Source organism: Spermophilus citellus, assembly GCF_964194105.1.
Source record: "Spermophilus citellus genome assembly, chromosome: 10".
Lineage (NCBI taxonomy): Eukaryota > Metazoa > Chordata > Mammalia > Rodentia > Sciuridae > Spermophilus > Spermophilus citellus.
In genome coordinates, this window is record NC_138197.1 from 84,359,420 (window position 1) to 84,373,049 (window position 13,630).

At 38.5% G+C, this 13,630-nt stretch overlaps 1 protein-coding gene across 1 annotated transcript in view; it reads right to left on the bottom strand.

Annotated features, from left to right (window-relative positions):
• The window catches only part of LOC308657715 (uncharacterized protein C12orf56), a 97,467-nt gene that overhangs the window by 20,201 nt on the left and 63,636 nt on the right, over window positions 1-13,630 (bottom strand). Inside the window, exons 6-8 of the mRNA XM_081309684.1 lie at window positions 11,386-11,530; window positions 2,219-2,325; window positions 1,814-1,903 (exon numbers count right to left, since the gene is read on the bottom strand). Coding sequence (XP_081165810.1) covers window positions 1,814-1,903; window positions 2,219-2,325; window positions 11,386-11,530 — 342 coding nt within the window. The remainder of the gene's footprint in view (window positions 1-1,813; window positions 1,904-2,218; window positions 2,326-11,385; window positions 11,531-13,630) is intronic.

Consider the following 13,630-nt stretch of genomic DNA (forward strand, 5'->3'; position numbering starts at 1 on the left):
CTGGAAAAAATATTACTAAAAGTTATTATTCTTCCCCCTGGTTTAAGTGTTTTAGAGCTCATCTCCTTTATCCTTCCTACATTTTCTAATATAATGAATTTAGATAAATAATCAATGAGGGGTGAGTGAAACAAATTCAGGTTTTAACTAGAACTTTGCCCAAGGATATAATTCATAGTCCATAAATACATATTTTAAAAATCAAGCAATAAAACATGTGAACACATTATTTTTGTGTATTGAGTATTGTCCCCCAATATAGATTCTCCTATGCTTCCTTTAAATAACAGATGTGCTGACCACCTAGTTTAGCTAGGCCCTCGGCTGTCCAACTACAGATACATTCCGTCCTGAGTTCTTATCAATACGCTGTGAACCTAAGTGCTGTAAGCCTTGCTTAAAAAAGGAAATTTGCTTGTCCTCTGCTTCTCTTTCTACTTCCCAGTGGTGTAATGAAATCATTAAGGTCAGGTGACTTCAATCAAGAGGACACAGCAGAATAGGAGGTGGCAGAGTAACTAAAGGGGAGGAAGCCAGGTCCTTGGCTGGCCTTGTGGAGGAAAGCTTGACTGTCTACTATATACTGTTATATGAGAAAAATATCAATTCCTATCTTCTTTTGGCCAAATATTTTTAGAGTATGTTCATTATAGCAGCTCATCCTATACCTTAATAAGCCCTCTAAGGTCACCAGTTACAGTCATGAGCCTCATAATGATGTTTTGGTCAGTGACAGCATATTCAACAATGGCTCTAAAAGATTCTAATGAAACTGAAAAATTCCTATCACCTAGAAACCCTGGAGCCATCAAAACAATACAGAGCATTACCCACATTATTTATGGTAGTGCTTCTGCAAACCTACTGTGCTGCAAGTCAAAAGTACAGCACATGATGCACTTTCTTAATGCATAATCCTTGATTATGTGCTAACAAAGTAATAAACAACAGTTACTGGTTTATGTATTTACTATACTACACTTTTAAATCATTATTTTAGAGTGTAGTTCTCCTTTTAAGTAAATAAGTTTACTCCAGCAACATCCTCATAACTTCTCATTTACTGCATCTCTCAATTGCATCATTTTTGCTCATGCTTGATTGAATCTTGTGTTATCTTGTTTATCATGGCTGTAGGAGTAGTAGGCTATAGTGTATATATGTATGTGCATGTATAATATATCTTTATGTATACACACATTATATATATACATTATATATATGTTTTTGTCACTATTATAAATTAACATATATATTAGATATATAATGTATATATATACATTATATATATATGTTTTTGTCACTATTATAAATTAACATATATATATATGTGTGTATATATATATATATATATTTGACTATACCATCTAGGTTTATACAGGTACACATATTCTTTCCATGGTTAAGCAATACGTAACTATACATAATAAATGTGGCCAATACAATTCCTGTCTTTCCAATGTGATTTTTCTGTTGTGGATACAAATGAACCCTAGAAAATTCTCGTGGAAAGTCCCTGGCTTTTAATGTATGATGGGTTATTTGGTCTTTTTCAAGTTCACCAAACTAGGATAAAAGATAAAATTATTTTATGAAAACCTCTGTACCCTTAATAATCCAAAGGGACAAAGAGAACTCAGCATGTGCCAATTAATCTAATCATCACAGAAGGAATCAGAGAGTCAAAAGAGTGTAATGTACTTACAAGAGGGTTGAACAGATAAGTTAGAGAATTATGTGGTTTGGAAGACATTCAATAAGAACAGTTAACAAATCAAAACTACAAGGGCCAATGTCTTCTAAAAGATCTTACTTCTTAGCTGCCAATGTGTTTAGGCGTGATGATTCAATTTCTGTTTCTCTGAACATCAGTCCTAAGGTCTGTATAATTTCAATGCATGTCCTAGAAAACAAAGAGGAGAAAGAAAGAAAATTGCATGATTTCTCCTTTTTTTCAAATAAATAATATTTGATGACTCAAAATATCAAAGGTGAAAAAGGAGATACAATAAATGATGATTTTCCTCCAGTCACCCATTTTTCCCCTTTGGGACAGCCAATGTTACCAGTTTCTTGTGTAATGCAATTTTTAAAATTCTTTGTGAAGTGAAACTTGCAGCACCATTAATTATTAATAACACATATATTTTGTCTAGTGCCTTCAGTTTATCATTAACACTGTAGAGGGGAACTATCAAAGTATCTAGTTGATACTTACACCAGCTCATCAACCCTTTGGCTTTTATTTTGAAGTGCATTCTTATCCTTAGATTCTGGTAAGTACTCATGAAGTTTGTTCACTAGGAAGTAGAAAAGGTCACTGGTCTGTGAAAACAAGTGGGAAAGAAGACGGTAACTAAGATATCTACTGTTAAAACTCTCTATCCTTACATGAAAGTATGGAAAATGATTTGTTTTTTGATTCAATAAATAAGTTACATTATTTCTCATTAATATTAACATGATCCAAGTTGAAAATATAAGTTTTATAACAACCAGGAGACCTCTGTACTGGTGAACAGAACAAGAACTAGGGGATGATGTGAAGAGATGCCATTTAGGCCTGGCTGAACCACTAATATTAATGATCATCCAAAAGTTAGTGTATAATCTCAGACAAATCATTCAATTATCTTGGGGAATGGATTGCTATAGTTCCTGCCTTTCCAAAATAATTGGGCTTTTGTCAGGATATAATGAAATAATGGATAGGAAAGCTCTTGTTTTAAAATGTTTACTAACACAAAAACAAGTGTATAGCACAAATATACCCTGTAAAAATTGTGCAGAATGACATCAATATTTCTGGTAAAACAGTGGAAACACAGATCACCGTTTTTGTCTTAAGAAACATTGACTCAGAGTTGGGGAACTAATATTGTTGTATTCTCATTTAGTTTCATGAAATAAATCAAGCATGAAAATAAGCACTGGCCCATCAAATCAGGCAAGTTGGTACTAATGAAAAAAGTTGTATAATTGCTTCTCTTTTCTATTCCTGTTTTTCACTTTTTTCTCCTGGACTTCTGATTACTAGTGACAACTTAGACTCCATTTAGACAAGTGTTGTGTGCTATTGCTTAGGTGATATGGCAATGAGAAGAGGCTGAGGATGGCAGTGCAGAAAGGGAAAGTAAAAGGAGTAGGGTGGACACCAGACCCTCTCCATGTGCTTGGGCTTACCCAGTACCTGATAAATTAGCAGTGAGGCAGCTTAACACACTTGACTCTGGAGCACAGCTCTCCAAGTTCACTTCCTAGCTCTGCCACTTGTTGGCTGTATGATATTTGGCAAGTTATTTATGGTCCCTATGACTCAGTTACTCCATCTCTAAAACAGTGTTAATTGTTTTGCTTCATTAAGTTGGTGTTGAGACTAAATAAGATAGAATTTGTAAAGTTGAATAGTGCTTAGCACATCATAAGTGCTTAATAAATTTCAGTTATTATGATCTCACATCTGCTCACTGGTTCATGAATTTTACTCCCTAAATATCATACAACCAACCTATAATAACATGGAAGACTCTCAGAAGTATTAAGCCAAAATAGTACATTGTGAACAATTCCATGTCAGAGGACTACTAAAACAGGCCATGTTAATTTATAATAGTGACAAAAAACATATCATTAGTTTCCTGAGGCCAGGAGTATAAGGGAACTTCCTGTCAAAGGGCACACAGTAGCCTTCTGGGGTGACAGATATGTCCTAAACCTTGCATGGGTTAGTATTACATGGATACATACTCATCAAAACTCTTCAAGCTATACCCTTAAATATGAGTACATTTTATTGTACATGATTTATAATTATATCCCAATAACTTCTTCAAATAAGATATACAAATATCCAATAAACACATGCAAAGATGTTCAACATCAATAACCATTAAGGAAATACAAATCAAAACTGCAATGAAGGGATGGGGTTGTGGCTCAGTGGCAGAGCGCTTGCCTTGCACATGTGAGGCACTGGATTCAATCCTCAGCACCACATAAAAATAAATAAACCAAATAAAGGTATTGTGTCCATGTATAACTAAAAAATATTTTTTAAAACTGCAGTGACGTATCACTTCCCATTCATTCAGATGGCTGTTATAAACACACACACACACACACACACACACACACACACACACTAACAAGGGTTGGTGAGAATGAGAAATTGGAACCCTTCTTCATTACTAGTGTAAATATAAAATAGCAAGACACTATAGAAAATAGTATAGTGGTTCCTCAGAAAACTAAAAATAGAATTACCATATAACCCAGTGTAATAAGCCAGTCAGAAAAAGACAAATAGTCTATGATTCTACTGATATGAGGTATTTGGATTAGTCAAATTGATAGAGACAAAAGTAGAATGGTTCCCAAGGGCTAGGGGCAAGGTGGTAGAGGATTAGGCAGTTATTGTTTAATGAGTTTAGCATTTCAGTTTTGCAAGATGACTAGAGTTCTGGAGATGATGGTGCTAATGGCTGAATGTACACTCAAAAATGTTAAAGATGGTAACCGTTATATGTATTTTACTAGGCTTTTTAAAAACTAGAAAAAAACCTCATGGAGAAAAATAAAAGTCTAGGAAAGGACATGAATAGAGAACTCTCATTTATGCATTTATCCAGTAACTGAACTTATAACTACTGATTGCCAGCTCTACAGCAGGTACTATGCTAGGTAATAAAATAACACCTGGAGCTGAGCGACACAGATAAGACATAAGCCTATATTCCTAAAACTTTCAGTTTAGTCGACCTATAAGAAAGTGTTCTCATAATAAGTTCTAATTGCAATACAATGAAAAAGATGACTTTATAAAAAAACCTATACCCCAATAAGTTGATTTTAAAATATATAAATATATATACACACATACATACATATATGTATAGATGTATACACAAAGTAGGAATATGTGTATACACATATATGCATGTATGTATATACATCTATATATATATATATATGTATGACATGTGTGTATACATCTGTTCATATATGTATTTGTGTGTGTGTGTGTAAAATTTTCCATCTTCTTTTCCAGGAATGAAAAATAAAGTTGCCTCTAATCTCTAGACCTTACTGTGAGTTCCTGAAGGAGCTTTATACAATCTATGTTCACGGAAATTCAATATAAAGTAGGAAAACCACAGCTTTCACTCATGGACATGATAGCAATCATTTAAACTTTTAAAAAAAAGCTTCTAAAAAAAGTAAGAATGTTGACATTTATTAGTTACATATGCTAACTTTGTGTAAATGAATATAAGAATAGATTTTGTGGAGGAGAAAGAAAAAACATAAAACTACCAGGTCTTGATGGCATGGCTAGGGAGTGGGCCATGGGTAGTCCACTAAAGTGTGGAAAGACTCCAATCAGGATGGTACCCATATGCCTTTTATCTCCCTCTCCATTCACTCTGATCTTTCATATTTGAAGACTAAATTAAAAGATCTTCTATTTTGGTACATCTAAGAATATTACATTAAAAAATGTATGCAGCATTTCCAAGTGTGAAACAGAACATGAATGTTTTATTCCTAGACTTCTTACCACATTAATTTTCACAAGAGAATAAATTTGATATCCCATAGGAATCATTTCCAAGATGTCGAATATGCATTCATTGTCTTAGGACTTAACTTAGGAAGAACACAAAGATGAGTAAGTAAGACACATGCTTGTCCTGAAGAAGTGTATAGCATGTTGTAGTAAATAAGAGAGCTGTGCCAATAACTATAGTAACACACACACACACACACACACACACACACACACATCTAATTCTTGAAAATAGATATCTTCTTTTCCTCATATTTTCTTTTTAATTTTTTCCATATTTTTATTGGTGCATTATAGTTGTATATAATGGTGGGATTCATTGTTATTATTTGTACATGCACATGCTATATATAACAATATAATTTGGTCAGTATCACCGAATATTTTCCCTTTTCTTTCCCTCCTCCCTCTCCCTGGTCTCTTTTACTCTTACTCTACAGATCTCCCTTCGATTTTTATGAGATCTTCACTACTTTTCTTTTCCTTCTTCCTCTCTATCTTCCACATGTTAGAGAAAACATATGACCCTTGACTTTCTGAGTTTGGCTTATTTCAGTTAACATGTTCTCAAGTTCCATCCATTTTCGCAAATGACATATATTCTTCTTTTTATTTTTATTTTATTTCATTTTATTTTTGTAGAGAAGGGCTCATGGTTTCAGAGGTCCATAGACAGCCAGCTCCATTCCTAAGGGCACAAGGTGAGGCAGAACATCATGGTGCAAGAGTGTGGTGGAAGGAAGAGGCTCACATGATTATCAGAAAAGCAGAGATAGAGATCTCCACTTGCCAAATACAAATTATACCTCAAAGCCATGCACCCAATGACCCACCTCCTCTAGCCACACCCTACCCACCTCCAGTTATAGTCAATTAAGTCAAGAGATTAATCCACTGATTGGGTTAAGGCTTTCACAACCAAATCATTTCCCTTCTGAACCCTCTCACATTGTCTCACGTGTGAGCTTTTGGGGGACACCTCACTTCCAAACCATAACATTCTGCCCCTGGCCCCCAAAAGCTCACACTCATCTCACAATGCAAAATACATTTTGTCCATTTTCATAAGTCCCCAATAAGTCTCAATAGTTCAAGATTGCCCAAAAGTTCAAGTCCAAAGTCTCCTCTGAGACTCAGGGCAAGCTTGCATAGTGAGCGCCTGTAAAAATCAAAAGCAATTTACAAGTACCCAATATGTAAAGGCACAGAGTAAACACTTCCATTCACAGAAATAGGGGCATAGAAAGAAGGGCTAGGACCAAAGCAAGACTGAATCCAGCTGGGCAAACAAGTCCTATAGCTCCATGTTAGGCATCTGGGGCACATGGCAAGGTAATGTTCTGTGCAGGTCTCCCCTGTAGACTTTTAGTTGGCTTGCCTCAACTTAACTTCTGCCTTCCTCAGCAGATGTTCCATGGTACTGGCATTTCTTAATTTGGGGGTTCTCCACTGCAGTTTTAGCTTCCTTCTCACATCTCCATGCACTGTCCTCTCAGGTTGCCCACAGGGACTCTGACCCTGCTGCACTTTGCCTGGCCTCCCAGGCCTTCATTTGAAATCTTGGTGAAATCCTCCATGATCCCTTAGCTCTAGCATCCTGCATTCCTGCAGAAGCAGCACCACATGGTTGACACCAAGGTCTGACACCAACTCAAGCAGTATTAAAGCCTCAGGGGACCCTGGCTCCTGCAGCCTCTGAGTGTCTGGGTGGCTGAGTCTGTTGAAAAAACTTCCTAGGCTCCCTTGTGCAAGAAAGGTGTCCCACTGGTCTATTCTCTAGAGAATTTTTTACTTTTATTTCCTTGAGTCTGAGATGGATATGAACTTTCCAGCTCCTGAGATGTCCTCAAGCCATCTTGTCATTGTCTCTAGGCAAAGTCTTTAGCATTTCTTCAGTGGCAATAATGTTTTTAACAACTGCAACTTTCTTAGCCCTGGTTTTACTTCCACCTTTCAAGTTCAAGTTTTTCAAATCTTTCTGCTCTGCTTTCTGCTTCTGATTATCACAACAGATTTGCCTAAAAGCCACCAAAAATGTCCATGCCACCATCTGAATGCTATGCTGACTAGAGATTTCTTCCAACAGATTAAAGAATCCATCATTTTTAAAATTAGTCTCACAGAAAATCTCAGGATATGGGCAAAAGACAGACAAATTCTCAGCCAGAATATAACACGAATGGCCTCTAGTCCAATTACCAATAGTGTCCTCCTTTTTTTCTAAGCCCTTTCTTCACTGACCATGGTCCTACTGGCATTCTATTGTTCTGAGCTCCCACCGGAATAAGCCATTAATTTCTGCTTACAACAACCTAAAGCATTTCCAGCTTGCACTGTTAAACATCTCAAAATTCCTCCTAAATGCTCCAGAAACTTATGAACCACATGGTCAGGTTAGTCTCAGCAAGGATCCCACTTCTCAGTACCAATTTCTGTTTCAGTCAGCTTTTTTGCTGCTCTGACTAAAAGACCTGACCAGAACAATTGTACAGGATGAAGAGTTTGTTTAAGGGCTCACAGTTTCAGAGTTCTCAATCCATAGACAGCAGACTCCATTCCTAAGGGCTCACAGTGAGGTGGAAGAGTGTGGTGGAGGGAAGCTGTTCACATTATGATCAGAAAGCAGAGAAAGCTTCATTCTTCTTTGTGACTGAATAAAAACTTCATTGTGTATATATAACACTTTTTCTTTATTCACTCATTGATGTATACCTAGACTGTTTCCATAGTTTGGCTATTGTGGATTGTGCGGCTATAAACATGGTATGCATGGATCATTATAGTAATGATATTAATGAGTTTAATTCTTTTGGATAAGCACTAAGGAGTGGTATAGCTGGATCATATGATGGTTCCATTCCTAGTCTTTTGAGGAGCTTCCATACTGATTTCTACAGTGGTTGTACTAATTTATAATCTCAACAATGTAAACACGAGGAACTGAATATCTTAACCATACTTGCATTTCTATTGCCCGCTTCTGCTACCATTAGAAATGCGATGAATGTCTATTGAATTATTAGAAAATACTATGAAAAATGCCATAGAACTGCACTGGCCAATATAGTAACCACTGACCACAGTGGCTCTGTAAATGAACTAAGTTAAAATCAGAATTTCACTTCCTTTGTCCTTAGCCACACTGAAGTGCATTAATAGTCACATGTGGCTAATGTCTACCATACTGAGCACCTCAGATTATGAGACATCAAAGAAAGTTCCGTGGACAGAGCTGCCATAGAATATAAAAAGGGAAGATACTAAAGTTCTTCACTGAGGATGACAGGAAAGGCAGAAAGATGACGTTTGAGCTGAACCTTGAAGAATGGGTAGGATTTTAACAATAGAAAATGGAAGATGTATCCTAGAAAAACTTTGTTCATTCATTTAACATAATGTTCTTGAGTTCCATCCATTTTCCTGAAAATGACATAATTTCATTTCAGGGTATTCAAGACATACCACAGAGCTCAAGCTTTTAGAAGACAGACTTCAGAGAGAAGATGAAGTGGTTAGCAGACACTGTGTATTAGGTCTGGCTTTATTCTCTGTCTGCATCTTTATTTTTGCTCCACAGCCATGGCCACCTACATCAGGCTTGATTTAATATTGGAGATGTTTAAATGACTTCTTCCTATCTAACCCTCAGATGGCACTTTGGTTTTCCTATCTAAACATCCACTTTAAACCCAATCCCTGGGCTGGGGATATAGCTCATTTGTTTGTTAGAGTGCTTGTCTCGCATGCACAAGGCCCTGGATTCAAGCCCAAGCACCACTAAATAAATATATAAATAAATAAATAAGTTCAATCCCTGATTGTTTTCAATTTGTCTAAGGGGACTTCCCTGTATCCTGACTGAAATCCTTTCCCGTCCTTACCCAGCTATTAGCTTTACTCTTGACAATCTTTGTGTCCTTGATCCTGGATCCAGACCTCACATTCCATGAAAGACCTGTTCCCACACCTTAAATAAGCAGATCATCCTAGTACCAAATGCTTGTACATCTAGTGTAATTTCACCCATATGCTGGAATGCTCACATATTTAATTTTGCCCACTTCTATCTAAAGATCACTCCCACCCTTGGGAACTATACCTTCTCCAAGAGCTGGATCAGATACCAGGACTTGCCCTGCCCAGATGATAGTCCCTTGCTGATAACACTGCCTTCCTAAAATAAAGGCCAGGCCTGTCCAAATTGAGAGTCTGTGACAGAGACCATTAGTGGAGAGTCTTAAATGCCAAAGTGGCTGCACTTAATTTATTAAGAAAAGTCACAAGAGGTTTTTCAACAAAGAAGCCCACATAATCAGGGTCATTGACTAAATTAATACCATGTGTGGGATGGAGTGAGGAGGTTTAGTTGGGTGGACGATAATCCCAATTTCTTTAGCCTTTCCACATGAATTCCATTTCCATTTTCATAATCAATGTGGTTGGTCTTTTTGATGTTCATCCCTTTATTTTCCACAATTCTCCTCAAATCCTAGAGTCAAAACATGGATGTTGCATTCCTTACAATACCTATCCAGTATGGACCATTTTAGAACCATGCAGTACCACGTCATTCTTACCTGAATCTCAATGTTTTCAGACATTTGACATATTACTCTCTAAGCTGATTCTGTTCTCTAATTAGAGTGATAGGCCATCCTGATTTGCATGAGACTGTCCTAGCCTTCCCATGTCCCAGGAACTTCCTCAGGCCCACGTTAACTGGAACAGCTGGTCACCCTAGTCTAGGCAAACCAACATGGTTGGTCATCCTACATTTGTATTACCTAGAATTAAGAAGTGGCCAGGACTATCTATGATGGTGGAGGGGTTCTCAATAAGATGGTAGCAGCTATGTATGAGGCCACTAGCTAGAATTAGGATGCAACATATATCCACCAACATGAGTTTGGCCTTAGGCAGGGCTTACCACTTCACCTTGGCCTCATTACCACCACATCATTAATCATCTGAGCTTCTTCAAACCTTCCCCTGAAACTGAAAATGAAGCATTTATAACTTACCAAGTGAGAACTAGGCTGCCTTGGTTTCTCAGGAGTCACATTTTTAAAAATAACTGTCCCACACTCAAAAGTAATTCTTTCCTTTTTTTTTAAGTTGTCAATGGACCTTTATTTTATTTATTTATATGTGGTGCTGAGAATTGAACCCAGTGTCTCACACAGGCTAGGTAAAGTGCTCTACCACTGAGCCACAACCCTCAAAAGTAATTCTTTAAAATTACATTTTCATTATAGAGGAATCTGTACAGTAAAACTTCTTGAAATATACTTTCCCATATTACAATTCATATTTAAAAGCTTTTCCTCTAAAACCTCTTTTTTGGGGGGTGTGGGGTGCAGGTACTAGGGATTGAACCCAGGGGAATTTAACTACTGAGCCACATCCCCAGCCCTTTTTATTTTTTATTTTTTATCTTGAGACAGGGTCTCACTAAGTTGCTTAAGGCCTTGCTAAGTTGCTTAGGCTGGCTTTGAAATTGTGATTCTCCTGCCTCAACCTCCTGAGCCACTGGGATTACAGGCATGGGCCACCACACACAGTTCTAATACCTTTCTTTGGCTCTGCCAACCCAACCCATGTGAGCCACTTTGTGCTATGGCCACCCTCTCTCCAACCCCTATCTCCCCACTCCATTTAAACATTACTGACTACCTAACAAACTTTCAAGTATTAAGACATGATTATATTAAATTTAATCAACAATTTGAAATATAGCATCAGCATACAACTTCATATTTTAATTTATGCTTGAATAACCAGGTGAAACAAGTTTTATAGATTAAAAATAAAACACCTACTTTCCAAAAAAGTCTTTTCAGAATGAAATTTTTCTGGGCTGCCACCTTAAGTTCCGTAATTATACAAAGTATCTTCCTCAAGGTATTGTCTTTAAGAAAAAGTTCAGATTTAAGTTGACTGAAGTGCTTAATTTTCTCCTCAGATCTACAAGAAAAATTTCCATGTAAAATATAAGAAAAAAGCAGTATAAGAATATCAGTGATTATTAACAGGTTTGTAAAACTTTGTTACTAATGAAATTTTAGTATGGTTTTGTACCCCCTACCCTTATTATTCATCAGTCATGAAGCTTACTACCCCCAGACTAAAATGTTTCTTGCTCTCTAACTTACTTTTTACTCATACCCTTTACTAGATTGAACCTATACCATACTCTTGCTGTCCCTGGTAAATGTCTCTCTCTCTTTCATAAGCTAGCCTTATTATTTACCAAAATCCACAAACCACATTTAATATTATTTCCTTAATGTTTTTTCTTTTAATCAATTCACATTGGCTTAAAGAAGTTTATTCATAAGGAAAACTTTGTATTGATCCGGGGGCCTAAATGTACACCTAAGGAACTTCGGAATACGGGGGCTTAAACATGGATGTGCGCCTAAGGAATTTCTGAGGGCCTAAACATGGATGCCCGAGGCATGCCTGATCCTAGGGCCTAAACATGGACACCTGAGGCACTTCTGGATCCCAGAGCCTAAATATGGATGCCTGAGGAACCTGGGGGCTTAAACATGGACGTGCGCCTGAGGAACTGAGGAACTTCCAGATCCTAGAGCCTAAACATGGACGTGCAACTGAGGAACTTCCGGATCTGGAGGCCTAAACATGGAGGACTGAGGAACTTCCGGATCCGAGAGCCCAAAGATTGACGTGCACCTGAGGAACTTCCAGACCTGGGGGCTTAAACATGGACGTGCGCCCGAGGAACTTCCGGATCTGGGGGCCTAAATATGAACATGCACCCATGGAACTTCCAGATCCTGGGGCTTAATGGACGTGCACCTGAGGTCCAGGGGCCTAAACATGGATGCCTAAGGAACTTCCGGATCCGGGGGCCTAAATATGGACGTGTACCCATGGAACTTCCGGATCCTGGGGCTTAATGGACGTGCACCTGAGGTCCGGGGGCCTAAACATGGATGCCTGAGGAACTTCCGGATCCGGGGACCTAAACATGGACGTGTCCCTGGAACTTCTGGATCCTTGTGCCTATAAAGGGCAGGGTGTGACTCTCAGAAGAGATGTGGCCCATGAAGGGGAGCCTAGTATGGGGCCTGTTGGGGGGCAGACTGAGCTGTCACACCCTGAACTTGAATGTGACAGTGGCCTCACTTCCCGGCATTCCCCTGGGTGTCACTTCCTCCCCTTCCAGGCAGTGCTGGGGAGGAAGTGAGAACAGGCACAGGGGCCAGGCCCTGAGGAGGGACACCGTCTTTCTCCTCGCTTAGCCAGGCACCTGGCTGGGGACAGGGACGTCTTGTGACACTGGCTGCCTCCTGCATCCCTGTCCCAGAACCTCAGGGACCACAGGCGGGGACAGTCGTTGATTCTCTCCTGGTCTCTGACCCTCAGCCCCGGGGTCTGCCCAGGGAGAGCTCTATCTCCCAGAGGTCAGGGGGCCCCTGTGACCTGCTGCACCTTACCCACTGTCATCCTGGGTGAGCACAGATTAGGACACCAGATGCTACTGAGGGTGACATCTCCTAGATGGGCGGCTGGGGACTTTGCCTCTGTCCCCAGGCCTCAGACACCGGATGATCCCCTCCAGAGACAGAAAATAACCCCACACTACCCAAGACTTATTTTTAAGCTTTGGCTTCTGAAATTTTCCTGCTGCCACCTTCTTTGTGAAGCCAGTTTTTCAACAGAGACAATATTCCAGGGGGAAAAAACAAAACAAAACATGGAGTCAATCAAACCAAGCTGACACATCTGGTCCTCCAAGAGACATCTGGATTGGAGGGAGAACAGCCATTCTCAACCGGTGAAATAGTGAAGTTCCCTGATCCTTATTTTGTGTAAGCAAAATAAAAATAATCTGATGTTAAAAAAAAAAGAAAAAGAAAACTTTGTATTGCTACTTGACAGAGAAAACCAGTATAACTTGGCATAAATATCAGGTAACAGTGAAAACATGAAAGCTACACAGATTCTTTTTATTGTTTTTATTAGTGCATTATTATTGTTTGTTTTTTAATTGGTGCATTAAAATTATACATAAGTTCCTCCCCTCCCTCCTCCTCC